The sequence below is a fragment of the Panthera leo genome, chromosome C1, assembly GCF_018350215.1.
Source record: "Panthera leo isolate Ple1 chromosome C1, P.leo_Ple1_pat1.1, whole genome shotgun sequence".
Classification (NCBI taxonomy): domain Eukaryota; kingdom Metazoa; phylum Chordata; class Mammalia; order Carnivora; family Felidae; genus Panthera; species Panthera leo.
In genome coordinates this window covers 191191976-191212301 of record NC_056686.1, presented here as the reverse complement: position 1 = coordinate 191212301, position 20326 = coordinate 191191976, and the positions used below count along the sequence as shown (strand labels likewise).

At 39.8% G+C, this 20326-nt stretch overlaps 1 protein-coding gene across 1 annotated transcript in view; it reads left to right on the top strand.

Moving 5' to 3' along the window:
• DYTN (dystrotelin) overlaps nt 1-20326 on the top strand; it is a 53096-nt gene that overhangs the window by 13911 nt on the left and 18859 nt on the right. The window contains exons 7-10 of the mRNA XM_042953101.1: nt 814-885; nt 1381-1544; nt 6121-6232; nt 7926-8074. Coding sequence (XP_042809035.1) covers nt 814-885; nt 1381-1544; nt 6121-6232; nt 7926-8074 — 497 coding nt within the window. The remainder of the gene's footprint in view (nt 1-813; nt 886-1380; nt 1545-6120; nt 6233-7925; nt 8075-20326) is intronic.

Below are 20326 nucleotides of genomic sequence, written 5' to 3'. Positions count from 1 at the left end.
TTGTGACCAAATGGGCATAAATGGAGGTGACAGGTACACGTATTTGTGCATATAGATAATGTCAGAACCAAGTCCCTGGCCATCTTGGCAGTCACAAGGGGTTCTTAGTCCCTTAGTTAAACTCCCTTGGTGATCATGATTGAAAGGTGGAAACCATTGAGTGAGGCAGTGCAGACAGAGCCCTTGGAACACCTACAACAGAAGTCAGAAGGACAAAGCTTTGTGAGCACCCCTCAACAGAGTAAGGAGTCTTGAAGCGAGATCTCAGTTCTGCAGCTAAATCACTTTTTTTTTTTCACCCTGAGCAAAACAGTAAATCTCAATCGCCCCTTGCTTTAAACAAGGATGATGATTACTGCTCTACCCCAGAAACTGGTGTTTGTTGAAATGCCATGAAAGTGTTTTAAAAGGTTTTCCTTAAAACCGCTCTGAATATTAATACAGTATCATTGTTATATGCGATTCACAAGTAAATGAGGGCAAAGAAAGGTGAAAATAATTGGATTGGGATCATAAGAAGTGAAACAGCGACAGCCGTGCTTGGATTGCCCCAATTGCTAGACTGTCTTCTCGCCCTCCTCCTTCCTCTCAGCCCCACTTTTTCCCACTTGTTAATTCGTTGTCCTCATTCAGACATTGCACAAAACCCACAGATTTCTCATCTGCTTGGACTGAGGCAGTTTATCCAGTCTCAGACCCTAAATACTTGTGACCCCGTGGCTGTAAGCACCTCTACTCAGAAGTGCTGATTCCAGTGGTCACCTACTTCTCTATTTTCTCACAACTGATATGGGGATTTCTTGCCTCTTGTAGATCCCAACTGTTGTAGGGGAGAGTCGTGCTCTGTGCTCTGTGGAAAGTGCCACCCGCAGCTGTTTCCAAGGGGTGAGTATAATGCAACTGTCCCTGGGACTTGGGGGCAGATCCCCGGGAGTTGGGGGCAGACAAGTTTGCTGCCCAGTTCAAATTACAGAATTGCTACTCCACACAGCATCCGAGACAACCTAATTCAAGATATAACCTTGCCTCGGAGCGTCTGGGGGGCTCAGTTTGTTAAGCGGCGGACTCTTGATCTCGGCTCAGGTCCCAATCTCACGGTTTGGGAGATTAAGCCCCGCATCAGACTCTGTGCTGACAGTGAGGAAGCTGCTTGGGATTCTCTCTCTCTCCCCCTCTCTCTCCGCCTCTCTCTCTTTCTCAACATAAGTAAAATAAACATTAAAAAAAAAAGGTATAAACTTGCCTCTGACTTTTCATGTGATAAACGTCTTGGGCAGAGCTGACAGAAACAGCCAGAAAAGAAAATGAAAATACATTTGCATCTATACTAGAGACCAAAGTCAAGCTGGAAACACATCTAAGTGAGCCATTGTTTTTCAGGTGTTAAGCCCAACAATCAAAGAAGAAAAATTCCTCTCTTGGTTACAGTCTGAGCCTCCCATCCTCCTGTGGCTCCCAACCTGCTATCGGTTATCTGCCACTGAAATGGTCACTCACCCTGTTCGGTGTAGAATCTGCAGGAACTTCCCAATCACTGGACTGAGGTACTCATCAGTGTTTCGCAGACGGTCATTCTCCAAATGGGTCTCGGAGTAGAGCTGTGTCTCTCCAGATTCCTTTTGAGGTCCTTCTCACAGATCTGGAACTCAGTTAATATTTTGAAAATTAGTCAGTAATTTTCTGCATGAGGGATCTTGGTTGACAATAAATTATATTTTATCTTCCGTAATTAATGGAGTATTAAATTCTTCCACTAACACAGTCTGATCAATAGACATTTGTATTTCTTTAGGGGGAAAATGTGTTTTCTTTTGTTACAAAAGAGATATTTAAATTTAATTTAAATATTTAGCTTAAATATTTAAGTATTTGGGAGCTATTTATAAGAATTACAGTAATAATAATAGTTTATGAACTGTTGAGTGTTAGGCTGAGGGGTTCACGTGGACCATTTCGTTTAAGGACTTGTTAGAACCTCTATCCAAGGTGGCATTATTATCCCCAATTCGCAGAGAAGATAAATGACTTACTTGCACATGCTTAGCAAGTAGCAGATGTTGGCGGACTGAATCCAGAGTCTCTGCCTTGCGACTATGATGCTATACTGCCTCCCAGTGCAGAAAGCTGGGAACAAGGGCTCAGGATCCAAAGGAATAAAATCAGGTTTTGTGGGGGCAGCTCACAACAAGTCTTCACTCTGCCTGGAGGAAAGGGCAGATTTGGAAGCTAGGTTTGGACATTCAGATCTTTCCAAAGCTTTGAGGATAAAAGTCAGAACCCCACCTTAGGGAAAAGGGTGCTGTTGGTCTCCCGTAAATAAAACAATGAAGAAGTGAAGTTAAAGTGGTTGAAAACTTGGGGAGGAAAGAAGGAAAGCAGCAGGTCTAGGCCAAGCACAGGGATGCCATTATCGTGGTGAATGAACACAGGTAGGTGCTGAAGGGGCGGGGGTAGGACTGAATTGCTGAGAAAACCCAGTTGCCAAAAACAAGTCAAAGAAAGGGGTGTCCAGAGGGGCAGGAGTGAGGACTTGGGGACTCTGTTCCTCTTCTCATCCTATACTTGCAGATCTTTACTAGCCCAGACAGTAAGCATGCTCCCTGTGGGTATAAATTACATCTGCTGGGTCACCAGCCAATCTGGAAATCAGGTTTTAGTTTTGCCAATGAAATGAATTGGGTTTGCAGAGAATTCCGAGTACATGGTGAAATTTCATTCATGATTAACTGTACTTTAAACAATAAAACCTATAAATGGGAAGGACTGTTGGAAACCAAACCAAAGAAATCTCCATATTGCAGTGAAAAACAAACTCCTTTTATATTGGACAGTGGAGGAACATGAATATGATGTACCATGTGATATGCAACCAATAAATAAGTATTAATTAAGTGGTTACCACATGTCCTGCACTCCCCCCAGGGGCAGAATTCACTTTGCAGTTATATAAAACACAACTTTTACACCGAAATGTTTTTAAATTATTGTGTGTAACACAATGCAGATATTATTAATCCTGTTTTACAAAGGAGTCTCAAAGAGTTTGAGTGGCTCAGGTCATACGAAGGCGGAAAGCAAAAAGGGCCATACGCTAAAGTTGAGACTACGTCACTTTCTACTGAGAATGAAATTAAGCTTCCTCTTAGAAATGCCTCCGTGCAACCCATCTTTCTTTCTAGACATCCGAGGCAATGTACAGTTCTCATATATGCAGATGGCTGAGCAACTTGCCCAAGGCCATTAACCTCTCTGGACCTCGGTTTCTTTAGAAGTAAAAGAAGGACAGCTGGAGCCAAAGGAGTGCTAGACTTACTTTATCTATAACCTTCTGAGTCTATTAGAAATTGCATGTATTACAGTCCCAGCCTTCAGCTTGTGTTTTTGGCTCTCATAAACTCCAGCAATAGCCTCGCGGCTTTAAGTTTTAGTGAGATGAAGAAGGTCATTTTAAAGCAGAAGTGTTGGCAGATCTGGAGGTAACAGGGAGAGGCAAAAGCTCAACCTTATAAAGAGGAGGTAAAAAGATCAGAGATTGTTCATAAGCCAGTGTTACATTTTAGCAGGATGTATCATATTTATGCTCTGTAATAGCCATGTAAGGTTGGGATGAGATTGGGGGAAAACACAGACTTGGTTCTCTCTTGGTAAAGGCACCAACAGATCCATCTCATCAGGGATGGATGGATCTACGCCTTCTACAAAGGTGTAGAAAACTACGCCTTTTCTCATGTACCTGTAGGTAGCTTCTGAGCATAAAGGGACTAATGCAAGGTTAGGGTCAGTGTATTGTCCTCGATGAGTCGACTGCAGCCATATGTAATGCTGATAAAGTAGCCAGTACAGGTGGCTCATCAAATAATCTTTATATAAAATATCATGTTATACGTTTCACGCAAACAGCAGTTATCTTCCCAATTCTGCATGTTGAATCATTTTCAAAGCTTTGTAAAAACCTTGCCAGGCCAAGAAGGCAGGGCTTACCAGTCCCATTCTTCTCGTGAAGAAACTAAGTCATTCACTTAACTTCTTTCGTCTCATGTTCACTGAAAATGTTCAGTGCACCAGGTATCCTCCAAAGCATCTGACCTTAAGTTCCCACTTCAAGGTCACTGGTAATGGTGGGGTGTGCGTCCAAATTCAAGCCTCCTGTACCAGCGGTCTGTTCCAGGGGTAAAAACAGCTGGCTGTCCATTCAGGCGGTATCCCTGGGCTCAAAGCCTAGTTCCCCCTCTGACCAAGATGTGGTGTAACTGTGCAGGTTGCTTAAATTCTGATTGCTTCAGTTTCTTTATCTGAAAAAATGAGAATAATAAGAATGCCTTACCTCAAAGAACTTTCATGGGGATTAACTGTCAATACATGTAAATGTATTGCATACACATATGCACATGTATACGTGCCTGCCCTTAGTAAGTGTTCCAAAACATTGGAACTATTATGGCTACCTTGGTTACTATTCTAGCCATTCGATGCTGTTTATGAATCCTGTATCATGGAACGAGGTGTCAGGGTTAGGCAGTGAACAAGGGCAGCTGACGGTTGGTCTCACCCAGCTTACATTCTTCTGCTCTGCCTTCCAAGGACTGTGGTCAGAAGACCTTCTGCCATCTGGCCTCAGGAGCACTCCAAGTTTTGATTCCTCTGTTCTTCAGAATAACCAGCGGGTCTGATAGATTCGATGTGCTCTAAGCCCTCCTTCTTGGCTCTGGCCTCCTTACCCCACTCCTTTCTATCTGGAACTTCATCCTCGTTGATCTGGAGCCCAATGGCACACTTCCTCCGTGAAAACTTTTCTGACCTCGCAGCCCACAGGGGTCTCCCCCTCTCTCCCTCCTACAGCACTTGCCTTCTATGCCTCACATTTGGTGCATAATCACATATTGCTTAACTTTTCCAGTTAGGACCACAAGCTTCCCTATCATCTCTCTGCAGCAAGACATGAAATTTGAAGAGCACAGGGGTCTGGTCATATTTCTCTTTCTGTAACTTTCAAGGGAGGGGTTGAAAACTCAAATGTTTACAGGAGCTAGGCACGTAGTCTATATGTGAGAAGTTGGCCAGGTAGGGACTGTGGTGAGCTGGAGGGTGTTATCTCCAGTCTAGAAGGAGTAGCTGTCACTTTGCCCTCACTTATTATTGTCATTGATGAAGAAGACAGAGCTTTTATGCCACCTACACTGTGTTTGGAGAAGAGAATTAAAATATCAGAAAAAAAAAAAAGTGTAGATCCCCAATCTTTGACAAACACTATGATTCCACTCAAATATCGTCAAAAGTCACTAAATCGTAACTATGAGGCCTTACCAGACCTCCCTGATATCACCATATTATGAAACACCCCTCCTTCCCATGGGTCTCAAGATACCCTCCTCTTCTGCTGACCATGGGAGATTTAAGGGTGTGACTGTTCATAAAAGAAGGACTGCAGTGTTGATGTGTTAAGAAGCTTGGATGTGGTGGTCGCTGCCCCACACTCCAGCTGAAGGAACGACCCTCGTCCACTGCGTTTCTTTCCTACAGACATAGTTCTAGAAAAATCACAAAAGTTGCTTTTAAATTCTTTATCTACGGCTATATTTTCCCCAATACCATGCAGGAACACAGGCCCAGTATTATCCTGTCTTGAAATTCCTCAAGAGAAGTCAAAAGTCAGAATGTACTGAAATCTCCCGGTGTTTGGTTTTTGGTTTTGTTTTGTTTTGTTTTGTCTTTTGTAACTTGGCGACTAAATTCAAAAGATTTGAATGCCACCATACAAAATGTGGCTTCAGACTTAGGGCTCTGTCTTAAGGGTCGTAGTACACAGTAGCCTGCCTGTAGAAAGTGTTCGGTATATCTGCGGGGGCATGAATCAGACTTCTCTACTATAGTTTGTTGGATAAAACGATGTTAGTGTAATGCTGTATTATAAAAAAATACTATCAAAAGAAGATTTCTTCGATTAAAAATAACATGTCAGAGTCACTTAACGTCCCTACAAAGTTTGGGAGAAATTTTATGCTTACTTGATAGCCGTGATATCTCCTGAATGTTCTGGGGTACCCATTCTCCACCTGAACGTTATTTTCTGAGCTCATGAGCGAGTTGCCACGTTAGCCTTACTTCCGTTTTAATTGACAGATACCGCTGTCTGAAGTGTCTCGACTTTGACATCTGCCAGGCGTGTTTCTTATCTGGTCTTCACAGCAGGTCCCACCAGAAGGCCCTTCCTGTGTTTGAGCATTGCGTCCAGGTAACATCTAGTGCAAGATACCAACCATTCATGAATCGGTACCCGCGACAGCAGTTCACAAACTTTGCCTCCAGTAAAACCACAGATTCTGCTCCTTTCGTTCACGATAATGTTTAAGAGTAAGGAAGGGGTGGGATGCCTGGGTGGGTCAGTCAGTTAAGTGTCCGATTCTTAATTTCGGCTCAGATCATGATCTTTCGGTTTTTGGTGAGTTCGAGCCCCCCATCCGGCTCTGTGCTGACAGTGCAGAGCCTGCTTGGGATTCTCTCTCCTCTCTCTCTGTCTCTCTGCCCCCTCCCCCACTTGCGCTGTTTCTTTCTCAAAATAAATAAATAAACTTAAAAAACAAAAGTCTAGGGAAATGGCAAACTCAACCTTAAATATCTCTCAATATAAATCTACAAAGTTTTTTTTACATCATAGATTTTATTAAAACCTATTAGGGACAAGAAAAGGCCAAACAACACTCAGTACGAAGCCACTGATAACACACTATATTGCAGACAATATCTGAGGAATAAGAGGGGAACAGCATTGGGAGTGGACTCAAAGAAAAGGCTTTGATTCGGTAAAAATGACAAAACTAGGCTTCTAGTTACTAGTGCCTCTGGGGAAAACTTTCCTTTTAGCATGTCTTATCCTGAGCCCTAAACTTCCAGTATTTTTGCTGTAGGAAAAATGAAAGAGAAAAATTGCCATCTCGGTTTTGACTGAAAGAATATTAAACTGAGACTTCACAGCTGCCTTTCAAATGTTTTGTTTTGTTTTGTTTTGTTTTGTTTTTTAAGAAAATCTACTCAGCAAGAGAATTCAGGTCTTTTGAAGAGACGAGAGAAAGAGGATAGTTAATTTTAAGCAAGGAGCATTTTCATTTTCCCAGAAAGAACACTTTCTTCTCATCGCTAAGTTCCTACAAATCCATTTCACCATATAGATTTTGTCACACGGCAATGGTGAGAGATGTTGATTAGCTAGCCTTACGGAGGACAGCTTTCTCTTGTTCTCTCTTTAACATGAATGGTCCACAAAAGTCAAGTGTTTGGATCTTGCCAAAGAATTCCAGTGGGTATTGTTTTATGAAACTTAAATAACCCAGATGCTGGGTTACTTGTTGGCCTGGGGAGATATAGGGCTTCTTGATGTTAGACTGACACCATGTGGTCACTTTGTTATTACACTTCAGATTTCAAGAGCTGAAAATCTTTGAATAAAATCCCTCATTCCTTTGTTCCTTTTGGCAGGAATTCTTAACGTGGGGTTGATGGGTGGACTTCAGGTGGAATCCACTGATATTTTGTATAGAATTAATTGTATGAGCCACTTTTCTGTAGATAAATCCACGAGTGACCATCCAGTGTGGAAAGGAATCCACACCCCAAATGTTAGCAGCCCTGGACCTAGCCCTGTTTCATACACCTTCTAGATTCAGCCTTCCAGGTTACTGGATTGCTCTAAGGAAGAGAGGCTATTTGTGTAAGTTGAGTGATCTTTAATTTAGAAACTTACACTGCGTGGACAAGTAGACAGAATGCAAAGAAATTCATGTAGTAAGGAAGTAACATGATTTTTCTAAGGACATAAAAGTGAATGAAATAATTCCAAAAACTTTCATGGTGGCCAGTCCACTCAAGTAAGGAAAAAAGACCACATTTAGACTGACAGGACCCCTTTTTAATGTTGGCTATTCCAGCAGATGTCAGCAAAGGAGAATACAAAATTCCTCCTCAGGACCCTCAGAAACAACCTGCTCCAAGGGCGCTGTGGGAGAAAAGAAGCTTTAAGAAGGCGGTGGCTCCTGGACCAGGTGACCCCAAAGAACATGGCTGACCACGCAGAGGCCAGGTGAGTGTCCATGAGTGATGGTCCTGTAGGGCAGCCCCTCAGGAGCCTGGGGACTCAGTTATGCAGCCAGCACAGCACACACACACACACACACACACACACACACACACACACCTGCTTTCATAATGCTGGCTGTAAAGAAGGCACAACCTGGGGGTGAGAGTGTGCTTAAGATGTGTTTCCCCTCCAAAAATGATCTTTAATTTTAAAGTAGAACAAAAGGCAAAAGTACTTCTAAATGGCCCATCCTGGCATTTTAAAGGCATCAAACCCAGGAGCCTTTTAACAACTTTGCTTTTTTAACCCTAGTTTTGTTGGTTTGCTTTCAAAAGCCTAATTTAGAATTAATACTTTATTTTTATTAAAAAAGGGAAAGAAAAACACTCAGAATCCCATCTCGCACAGATGAGTACCAGTCACATTTTAGTATTACCAAAACAGGAATTATGCTGTGGATATGACTTTTTTAAGTTTAATTAATTAAGAGAGAGCATGTAGGGAAGAAGCAGAGAGAGGGAAAGAGAGAATCCCAAGCAGGCTCCATGCTGTCATCGCAGAGCCCGATGCTCGGCTCGATCCCATGAACTGTGAAATCATGATCTGAGCTGAAATCAAGAGTTGGACACTGAACCAACTGAGCTATCCGGGTGTCCCTGTAGATACGATTTTTGATTCTTCTTTTCATCTACATTAAATGGAGAGTATTTCCCCTGTCATTAGTTTCCAAAATATTATTTTTAATGGCCTCACTTTCATCCTTATAAGGAAGTATCATAATTCATAAACAACCTGATTATCATTAAACATTTTGGTTATTTTCAAAATTTGCCCCATCAAAATTCTGTAGTCAACATCCTTATACATGCATCTGCCTATAGTTTAAATATTCTATCACGATAAATTTGCTCAAATAAAAGCATTGGATCAAAAGTTCTGAATTTTGTTAACCCTTAAAATTCAGAGTACCAAATTGTGCTCCAGAGAGTTATCTCAAAGCTTGCCCAGCACTACTAATATATGAGGTCACCTATCACTTACCTAAAGATCACCAGCTTAAAGATGACTTTAAAAAGTCTTTGTGGGGGCACGTGTGTGGCTCAGTCGGTTAAGCGTTCAACCCGGGCTCAGGTCATGATCTCACGGTTCATGGGTTCGAGCCCCATGCAGGGCTCTGTGCTGACAGCTCAGAGCCTGGAGCCTGCTTCGGATTCTGTCTCCCTCTCTCTCTGCCCCTCCCCCACTCATGCTCTGTCTCTCTCTGTCTCTCAAAAATAAATAAACGTTAAAAAAAAATTTTTTTTTAAAGTCTTTGTGATGGGGGCACTTGGCTGGCTCGGCTGGTGGAGCATGTAACTCTTGATCTTGGAGGATGTGAATTTGAGCCCCATGTTGGATATATTGTTAAAAACAAAATTTTTTAAAAAGTCGTGATGTTAATTTTGGAAGTAACCATCTCAAAATGTAAAATTGTAGAAAGCAAAAGAGATACTGTTTCCATGGGCTTATGATCATCAAAATTTTGGGAGAAAAAAACCCAGAATTATTAATTTTACCTACAGAGAGTAGAGGAGATCAACTTAAATCAGACTGGTATTCATTTATTAACTTTTTTTTGTAATCTTCAAATGTTTCCTCAGACACCCACCAGCATATTTCTATCTCAATGCCAGACCCTATTTCTAGGGTCATTTTGTCACTTTCCAATTTAAATATGTTTTATAGTTCTTTCCTTTAAAGGAAAAACTACATGTTGACAGTGCAATTAGATGCCATTTATTATGTCTGTGTCACACTTACCTAACAGGCTGCATCAATATATCTTTAAAGTTAGAGAATTTGAGTATCTGGATGTATATCTTTAATATAGTACAAAGAATTTTAAAATAAGCACAAAGATATCAGGTGCCAATTCATCTGTCTTCTTCAAGACAGATTTCACTTTTCCCAGGCAAAGAAACAATACAATGTGTTGGTTAGTCATCTGGATTTATTATACACTTGAGATCTTGTCTAAATTCCTACGTTCTCATAGTTAGAACACAAAGATCCATACTCTTAATTCTATTTCTTTTGGCTGCTAAAGCCAGACTGATGTTTTAAAAGCACAAATTTGACGGCATTCCTCATGTGCCCGTATCCCCTAAACTCCCACGTCTGACATCCCTCCAGTATCCTCCCATTGATTTTAAGCTAAAAACTAAAAGTTGTAATAACCACCTGGGTGGCTCAGTCGGTTAAGTATCCAACTCCAGCTCAGGTCGTGTTCTCGCAGTTCTCAAGTTCGAGCTCCACGTCAGGCTCTGTGCTGGCAGCTCAGAGCCTGGAGCCTGCTTTGGTTTCTGAGTCTCCCTTTCTCTGTCCCTCCCCTGCTCACACTCTCTCTCTGTCTCAAAAATAAATGAACATTTTAAAAAAGTATTACCCTTAAAAACTGTAATGATTTAGAAAATTTCTGCATATTTTGGGCCCCCTGAGCACCTCTCCAGCTTCATCTTCCCCCCGCCCTACATTGTCTCATATCTTCATGTTCCCCACAAGACTAAGCCAGGTACCCACCCTCTGAAGACTTAAACCTTTGCCTTAAGGAATTGGTACCCCTCACTCCTAAAGACCCATAGAAGTCTTTGCTCATATGTCATCTCATCCATGAGGCCATTCTTGATCACTTACCATTTCAACCCCGTCGTCCCTGTCACTGGCATTCCAATCTGCCTCTCTTGCTTTATTTTATTTCAGAGCATTTCATCAGCACCTGACTTCCTATATATTTTGCTTTTATTTTTTGTTTGTTTGCTATAATGTGAGCTCAGGGGTGGGGGTGGAGAACCTTTTATTGTTTCCAGCTGTATTTCCAGAATTTGGAACAATGTCTGCATTTGATAAATGCTCAATAAATGTCTGTTGAATGATTGGCTGATGGACCGAATAATACAGTGATGGATGTTTGATGAAGGAATTGATGGGGGTAATAAGATAGGTCATGAACTCTTTTAGAAGGGAGCATGAGAGGAGCACCTGGGTGGCTCAGTCGGTTGAGTGTCCAACATCGGCTCAGGTCATAATCTTGTGGTTTGTGGGTTCAAGTCCCGTATCGGGCTCTGTGCTGACAGCTCAGAGCCTGGAGCTGTTTTGGATTCTATGTCTCCCCCTTCCTATGCTCCTTCCCTGCTCATGCTCTGTCTTTCTCTCTCTCAAAAATAAATAAACATAAAAAAAAAAAGAATGGAGCTTGAGAAAGTCTCACAAGAGTGATTACACAGTGTTGGGAGAAGGTAGTGAAGTGATTGAGCTTTGTCCTCAGTCAACTGTGTGGCTTTGGGGAAATCACTTCATGTTTCTATGACTCAGTTTCTTCACTTGATAATAAAAATAACCTGTCCTTCCTACTCCGAGTAGTATCAGTGGAAATAAGAGGAGGGACGGAAATTGCAAGCGCTATGCAAAGCTAAAGGTTTTTTAAATGTCAATGTGTTCTACTCTGTCTACCCGAGTACAGTGAAGTGTTCCCCAAAGTAAAATTCTTGTGTAATAATTTTCAGTTTAGCTTAGATATTGATGAGTTCAGAAGTTCTGATTAGTGGCTGATCTAGGAGAAATGATGAGGAATATTATTATTTAACAATGCGATAATAGGCAGAAACACATCGCTGATACCTGTTGACATATTAGTACTGATCATTATCTAAGAGATTAATGATTTTGCCAAGTGATAGTACTAAAAATTCATTCATTGGTTCAGCAAATATTCTGCAATGTAATGAGCCTCCTCCCTTTTAATGTGAATTCACTCACTTTAAATATAATGGTTTACATTGAGATTATTTTCACTTACAAAAAACATAACCGAAAGCCAGGTGCCAAATATCACCACTGTTATTAAATATTTTGGGAAGTTCTTACATATATAATAAAAAAATTAAAACAGTGAAACAGACAAAATTTCTTTCATTTGCAGCTAATATGATTGTAAATCTCCAAGAAATCTTAAGTAACTCTAGCAAAAACTATTAGAATTAATAGGCTTTGAGTGGTGGGAAATAAAATACATATGCACAAATTAATAGCTCTGTACCATGATAACAATAGCCAGCTAGAAATTTTGTTAAAATCCCATTTACAGTACCTGTAAAAATTATTTTAAAGAGAAACTAGGGAAAAAAAGCTTAGCAAAAAAGATACAAAAGCCACGTTAAAAAACTATAATATTTCAGAGTGCAGAAAATAAGACCTGAAAAGGGGGGAAACATACCAAATTCATGAAGGAGAAGACTCTAGCATGAGAATTGTACATGCTCTGAAAATTAATATAGTTGATCCTCATTATTTGTAGTTATGAAATTTTTGAATGCACTTACGAAAATTTATTTATAACCCTAAAATCAATACTTGCAACGTTTTCCTGGTCATTTGCAGACATGCACAGAGTGGCAAAAAATTTGAGTTGCCTAATGCACGGCTGAGGTCAAACTGAGAGTCACTCTGCCTTTTTGTTTCAGTTTTTATACCGTAAACACATCCTTTTCACATTTTTTGTGCGTTTTTTTTTGGTGGTTTCCCTGTTGCAAAGTGCCGGCATTGTGCTGCAATGTTGTCTGCTGTTCCTAAGGGCAAGAAGGCTATGACATATGTGCCTTAACAAGAAAATGTGCTTTAACCTTTGTGCGGGCATGCATTATAGTGCTATTGACCATAAGTTCAATGTAAACAAATCAACAACATGTATTGAATAAGGTGTCCATAAACAGAGACACACAGGGGCACCCGGGTGGCTCAGTCGGTTGGGTGTCCGACTTCGGCTCAGATCACAATCTCACGGTCCGTGAGTTTGAGCCCCACGTCGGGCTCTGTGCTGACAGCTCAGACCCTGGAGCTTGCTTCAGATTCTGTCTCCGGCTCTGTGCCCCTCCCCCGTTGGTGCTCTGTCTCTCTGTCTCTAAAATAAATAAACATTACCAAAAAAATTAAAAAAAAAAAAAAACAGAGACACACATAAAACAAAGTTATATATTGAGTGAATGACGGAAATGATCTGCCCAGAGACCAGCAAAAACCTCTAACCCTGTATTTCCCCTTGGAGCGATGGGTCAGTCTGCATTAAGTCAGGTTCACAGTGACTGTGTAAAACAGAATGGCCATCATTAATGAGACCTGACTGTATTTAAATTAAATCCATTTCCAAGTAGAATCACAATGTTTTTTTAAATACGATAAAATGATTTTGAAGGCATTTTGAAATAATAAATTGTACCAGAATATTTTAAATTATAAAATTGAAGAATAGTGGGAAGGGATGTTTTTCAACAGATATTAAAACTTACTATAGAACCACTATGTATAAAAAAAGAATGAAAATGTAGATATGAGGATAAGATATACAATTTAATTATTGATTCAAGCGTAAATGGGAACCTAATATATGATAAAGATGATGTTTTGATTCCCCCAAAAAGGATGCGTAGTTGGCTATCCATCTGAAAGAAAGCAAACTGGCCCTTATTTCATCCTATAAACTAAAATAAATTCTAAATTGTTTAAAATTTAAATGTAAAAACAACTCTCTGTGTCTCCCTCTCTCTGCCCCTCCCCCTCTTACGCTCTGTCTCTCTCTGTCTCTCAAAAATCAATAAACATTAAAAAAATGTGTAATAAAAAAAGGGCACCTGGTGGCTCAGTCGATTAAGGTCATGATCTCATGGGTCGGAAACCTGCATTGGGCTCTGTATTGACAGCTCAGAGTCCGGAGCCTGCTTCAGATTCTGTGTTGCCCTCTCTCTGTGCCCCTCCCTTGCTCACACTCTGTCTCTCTCTCCCTCTCAAAAATAAATTAATATTCAAATTTTTTTAATATATAAATGTAAAAACAATTTTAATTTAAAATAAAAATATGAAACTTAGCGTTGGAAGAGATCGTCCTAAGAAAGACAGAAAAACAAAGCATTGTGAAGTAATAATAGGCAGATATAGGGGCACCTGGGTGGCTCAGTTGGTTAAGCATCCGACTCTTGATTTCAGCTCAGGTCATGATCTCACAGTCATGAGATCAAGCCCCACATTGGGCTCTGTGCTAAGTGTGGAGGCTGCTTGGATTCTCTCTCTCCCCCCACCCCTGCTCACTCTCTCTCTCCCTCAAAATAAAACAAATAAACTTTAAAAAATAATAATACACAGATATCCATGATAACATGCACACTTAAATATTATCCTGTGGTGAATGATATAAAGAAAATCAAAAGATAAACTTAGAAAAATATTTTCACTAATAAGACAAACCATATGACAGAAAAGCCCTTGCAAATTAATAAGAAAAACCCAAAAGAAGGAGAAGGAAGGAGAAGGAGAAATGAGGAAGAAGAAAATGAGGAAGAGGAAGAGAATGAGGAGAAAAATACACCAAATATATAAATAGGCAACCACAGAAGACGTATTGCAAATGGCTATTAAACACCCCAAAATATTCTCAATGTCACTAGTGGCTAAATTACAAATTAAAGGAACAACGAGCTACCATCATTGTATCTAACAGAACAGCAAAGCGTGAGTGAATAACCACACCCAGTGCTGGTAAATATGGAAGAGAATAGGCGCTCTGAAATTTAGTAGGAACACAAGTAGCTGCAGACTTTTCAGAAAATAAGCTGAAAAATCTCCATTTGTTTGTTCATTCCATTAACCTGTAGCTAACACTCTTCTAGGCACTTAGGATACATCAGTGAACAAGAGGGACAAAGCTGTCTCTGCTTTCTGAGAGCTTTCATTCTAGTGGGGAGACTAGACAATGAAAAATAGGCATATAGGTGAATTGTATAGTATATGAGAAGTTATAAATACTAAAATAAAAGAAAAAAAAAGAAGCAGGTGAGAGATGCCAAGACTTAGAGGAGGAATTGGTAGCACATTTAAATAGTGGACGTCTGTGAAAAGTCACATTTGAACGATGCCTTGAAGGAGGTGAGGGAGTGAATCCTACAGGCGTCTAAGAAAAGCCCTGCAAATTGAACAGACAAGCAGCCAGAAGTGGAACTGTGCTTGGCAGGTCCAAAGAACAGCAAAGAGGCCAGTTTGGCAGAACTCAGCAAAGGAGGACACGCTGAAAATAGACCAAGGGGATGCAAGGGTTGGGGCAAAAGCAGAAGCAAGGTTGTATCATAATTTCCTAAATATTCTTCCGGTGTTCCTCTTTTCAACTTTGAGTTTACATTTGAGTCCATTTGGAATTTATTTTAGCAAGGGTCTGACTTTGCTTTCTTTCAGATGCGTGCCAATTTTGCTATCTTTCCCCCCACTTAATTACATTGCCAACTTTGCTACATATTCGATTTCCTTATATGCTTGGATCAGTTAAGAGAATTTATATTCTCATCCTCAGATCTTATGGGTCATACTAAACTGTATGGTCATGGTGATGCTATAGTAAGTAATAGGAGAAAGTAGCTATCATCTGAAATAGGGAGGCTGTTTTTGGAGCAGGTTTTGGGGGAGGATGGTCAGGAGTTCAGTTTGGGATAGGTTAAGATTGAGATATCTCAGACACCCATGCGGAGATGTCGACTAGGCGGTTGCCCATTCATGGTCTGGAATTTGGGGGCAAGCCTCCTGGAGGTGCAAATTTAGGAGTTGCCAACACAGATGGCTCTTCAAGCCATGACATTCTATGAGATCGCCGAGGAGAGTATAGACAGAAAAAAGGTGGATAGCGGATTGAGCCCTGCAGCAGTCCACATTACAAAGTTGGAGAGCAGAAGAAAAGCCAGCAGGGGAGACGAGAAAGATGAACGATCTAGGAGGAAAACGAAGAAAATGAGGCATCCTGGAAGGTAGGTAAAGTGTTTCAAGGAGGAAGGCGTGGTCTCCTCTGTCCAATGCTGCTGCTAGGGCAAGCAAGAATTGGCCTTTGGATTTTGCAATGAGAGAATCATTGACCTCAAAAAGAGCAGTGTAAGACAGTGGTAGTAGCAAAAATCAGACTAGAGGCAGTTTAGGAGAGAATGGGGCCTGAGGAATTGAAGATACCAAAGAAAATTCTTTCCAGGATCTGTGACAGTAGAGGGAGCAAAGAGTCAGTGTGCCTGAAGTGCAGAGAATGTTTTGTTATGATGGAAAAAATAACAGCATGTTTGAGTACTGAAGGGAATGATCTTATGGGAATAAAAGCACCACTACCTAGTAAATAAGGACACACATTGCAGCACTGGAGGGTGGGGCAGTAAACCGGAAACAACCCACGGGTCCACCAGTAGAAAACCGGTGGAACACACATGAAACAGACATCCAACAGAACATAATAAATCCGCTTAAATGAACAAATTTAAGCACGTGTCTATTATACTAGAGGGCATTCATCATCCTACATTAGCCAAAGGGCAAGTGGCAGAATAATGTGTATAAAATGATGTCATTTTTCTTCCCAAAATAAATCCAATATATATTTGATGTTTGTATGAGAACTGAAAATGGTGTGGAGCAACCCAAAGGTATCAAAATTATCTCAGACGGGGTAGGAAGAGAGTGCGTTACTCAAACATATGTGACAAAGAAGTTACGGGTTCTCCCCAAATCTCCCATTGCTTAAAGACATAATCAAGTGTAGCACAGAATAATCACTTCATTCCCTGTGCTCTCATCACATCCTGTAGAGATAATCGCGTTAATGTCGATAATGATTGTATATTCATCTGTTCATTAAATGTGAAGTATCTGTGAGCAGGGAGTTCCCTGCTTTTATTTTTAATTGTCTTATCTGCAATAACTCGAGATGGTGAGACGCTTTAAAAATAACTTTTGAATAAAAGAATTAAACTAAGTGGAACTGTATAAAATGGAATATGCGTGGCCTTAAAATAATCGGCTCTATTTTATGTTCTTTCTGATAGACACGGTAAACACACACCGGTGCCTAGAACCCCTAGTATCTGACCTGCACAGGATGACCTGGGGGTTTGATGCAACCATCGCTAAATTTCCTTGCATTCTCCTTTCTAGATTGTCAAGAAAGAGGGTGGGAGATAAAATCCCCACTTCCATGATTGGCTAATTCCTCTCTATCACCTAGGTAGTTGCCTGGGGGAAAGAAAAGCACCAGAAAAAAAAAAAAAGTCACGCTACTTTAATGCTCTTTTGAATATTAAATTTAATATCTGATTATGCATTTTCTAAAAAGGCTCTCCTCGATGCCGTAGGTGATAATTAAATATTATTAACACCTCTTATAAATCTCTGCTTTAGAGCAGGATTTCTATTCAGATGTGAATGTGATAAAGAAAATATTTTTTGAAATCACTTTTTATCCCCAATCACAAAGTGCTACGTATTTACTATAGAAAACCTGGAACAGCCGGCAACGAACAAAATTGTAACTGCAGTCAAATCACAATGGAGCCACTATTGTAATATTTTAATTTTTTTATTAAGTTTTTTTATTTTAATTCCAGTATAGTGAGATACGGAGTTATATTAGTTTCAGGTGTACAATACAGTGATTCAACAATTCTACACATGACTCAGTGCTCCTCGTGATAAGTGTACTCTTTCCTAATATTATTTTAATAGTAATGTGTTAATATTTTGGTGCACTGCTTTCCCTGCAAGTACTTGTAATACAGTTTACATCATACTGCAAAGCATATTGATTATATAGTTCCATATCAGTGTAGGTTATGTTGTGAGCATTTCCCATTGCCATTACAACTCTTCAGACACATTGTCGTGCAATGTTTATTCAAGTGGGTGTGGCATTATTTATTTAACCCTTCTTCTGTCATTGGATATTTGAGTTATTTCCAATTTTTGCATACTTTAATAGTTTACTATTGAAATCCTGGTACTTTATTCTTTGTACGTGGTTCCCTAAATGTTTCAGGGGGATATGTTCTTCAAGTGAAATCACTAGAATGAGAGGTGGGAATGTCGTCAAGACTCTTCATACTCGCTATGAAATTACTATTTAGAAGCTATGCACCAAACTATACTCCTAGCGAATTCAGGTAGCCATCTGGCTTGATCCTTGCTAGTACTGTTACTTAATTTTAAATTTTGTTAATGTTATGAGCAGAATATTTTTTTTATTTGCTTTAATGTCCATCTCTTCTTAACGTAGAAAGCAATTGTATTTTCTCTTCTGTCGGTGTCTTCTGACCAGTTTTCCTGATGCATCAGTTTGTTTCATTAATGTATTTGAACTTTTAAGATTTTAGCCATGGGCAACCCTTCTTCATAGTTATTTCCTTTTAGTCTTATTTATAATGTGACTTGCTATATAGACAGTTTTAAGTTCTATGGAAACATTGTTAATCGTTCCTTTTCTGACTTCCTACACGGTTTTATGCTTGGAAGATTTACTGCGTTAAAAAATCAAATGACCCTTCAGCTGTATTTGCTTTAACGGGGCTTGATTTTTTGTTTTTTGGGTTGTTTTCTTTTTGTTTTTTGTTTTTTGTTTTTTGTTTGTTTTTTTTTTTTTGGCATAATATGGCTTGGCTTTTTTTCGGCAGTTAAGTAAGGTTTAAGTCTACCTGGGTTTTATTTCGATGCATGTTAGAAGGTGAGGGTATTCTCCTATTCCTACTTTTTTACTTAAATAGGCAATTCTCCCAGCAACTGCCAGTAAAATCAGAACGTGGATATATGACCCGCCCCTTTCCTAACTCCCCCCAGCAGAGGCGGAACTGTCATGATGTGTAATCAGCGTCTGGGGCCGGGTGGTAGATAGGAGGGTCCAGCGCCTCCTCTGCTGTCTTGCTGACATCATTGTTATTTGTATTTTTTAAAATGTTAGCTGTTATTAAACAATTATTCTTCTAGAAAAACTTTAAAACCATTCATTTTAAAATTAGTTTAATATTAGTCATTCGTATTTTGGTTCGATTTGCATTAAACCTCTATTCTGAGGTACATATCTGTCAGTAAGGGTTGTATGTAGCTTACTTCTTACCATTCTCCGTTTCCCACTGAGAACACCCTGGGTCTTTTACGTTTGTTGTACTTGTTTTGAATAAAGGCCTTTCCCATTGTACCTTTTTTCTTAATTATTGATGATGGCATATTGGAAAGTTATGGATTTTTGAAGAGTTCTCTTATAAAGAGAAAGCTTTCTGAACTCTCTTAATAATTTCAAATACTGGTTTAGTGTGAATCTTTTGCTTTTAAGTAAACAATCATACAGTTTGGGGAAAAAAGGATATTTTGGTCTCTCTTTCCAATATTTACACCTCTCATTTCTCTGCATGTCTTCCTGAGAGAATCCAAATCTTCCAGAACAGGACTGAATAATGCAAGAGGTGGTGGGACAGCTTATCTCACTAAAAATGGAATGAGATTTAATGGGGCATTTCTCTCATGCTTCTCCATTAACTCTGATGGTGTTCGTTGTTGGATTGAAATTCCTTTTAATGTGAAGGAAGTAATTTTCTTTTCTTATTCCTGTTACGTTTTTGGCGGGGGGGGGGGGGGGGGGGAGGAGATGCAATCAGAAATGATTTTGAATCTATTTATTTTAAATCTCTTTTAAAGCCTCATTTGACATTATCTCATGTTTTCCTTTATTGGGAGAACTGCATTAATAGTCTCTGAGAGTAAACATTCCTGGCATCACTGAAACTAAAAGCTATATCTGTTTGTAGTGAATAGTTCTTCGATTTAACTTAAATTTGATTTGCCTATTTTTTATTTAGAATTGCAACATTTATGGGGCAGCTGGGTGGCTCAGTCGGTTAAACATCTGACTTCAGTCCAGGTCATGATCTCGCGTTTCGTGAGTTTGAGCCTCACGTCAGGCTCTGTGCTGATGGCTCAGAGCCTGGAGCCTGCTTCTGATTGTGTCTCCCTCTCTCTCTCTGTCCCTTCCCCTCTCATGCTCTCTCTCTCTTTCTCTCTCTCTCTCTCTCTCTCAAAAATAAACATTTAAAACAAAATTTTAAACATATATTCTCAAATTAGATAACTACTGGTCAGTCTTTGGCCTCTTTAATATGATCAATTGCATAGTCTTTCCCGAAGAGTAGAAATGTATCAGGTTAATCGGATGTTTCCAAGTGTGCTGTGTATTGGAAACATTCTTCCCAGCTAAAAACTATGAATGAATGGCTACAGTGGTACACACAATTAATTATAATATAGTCTACATTGTTCTTTGTGGCATGTTTTAGAAGATTCAGTATTAATATCCTTAAGAAGACACAAACCTATCCTCATTTACATGTAGCTGAGCAACATGAATTTTCTCTTACCTTTTGCTCCCCCAAAAGAGGGCAACGCTCA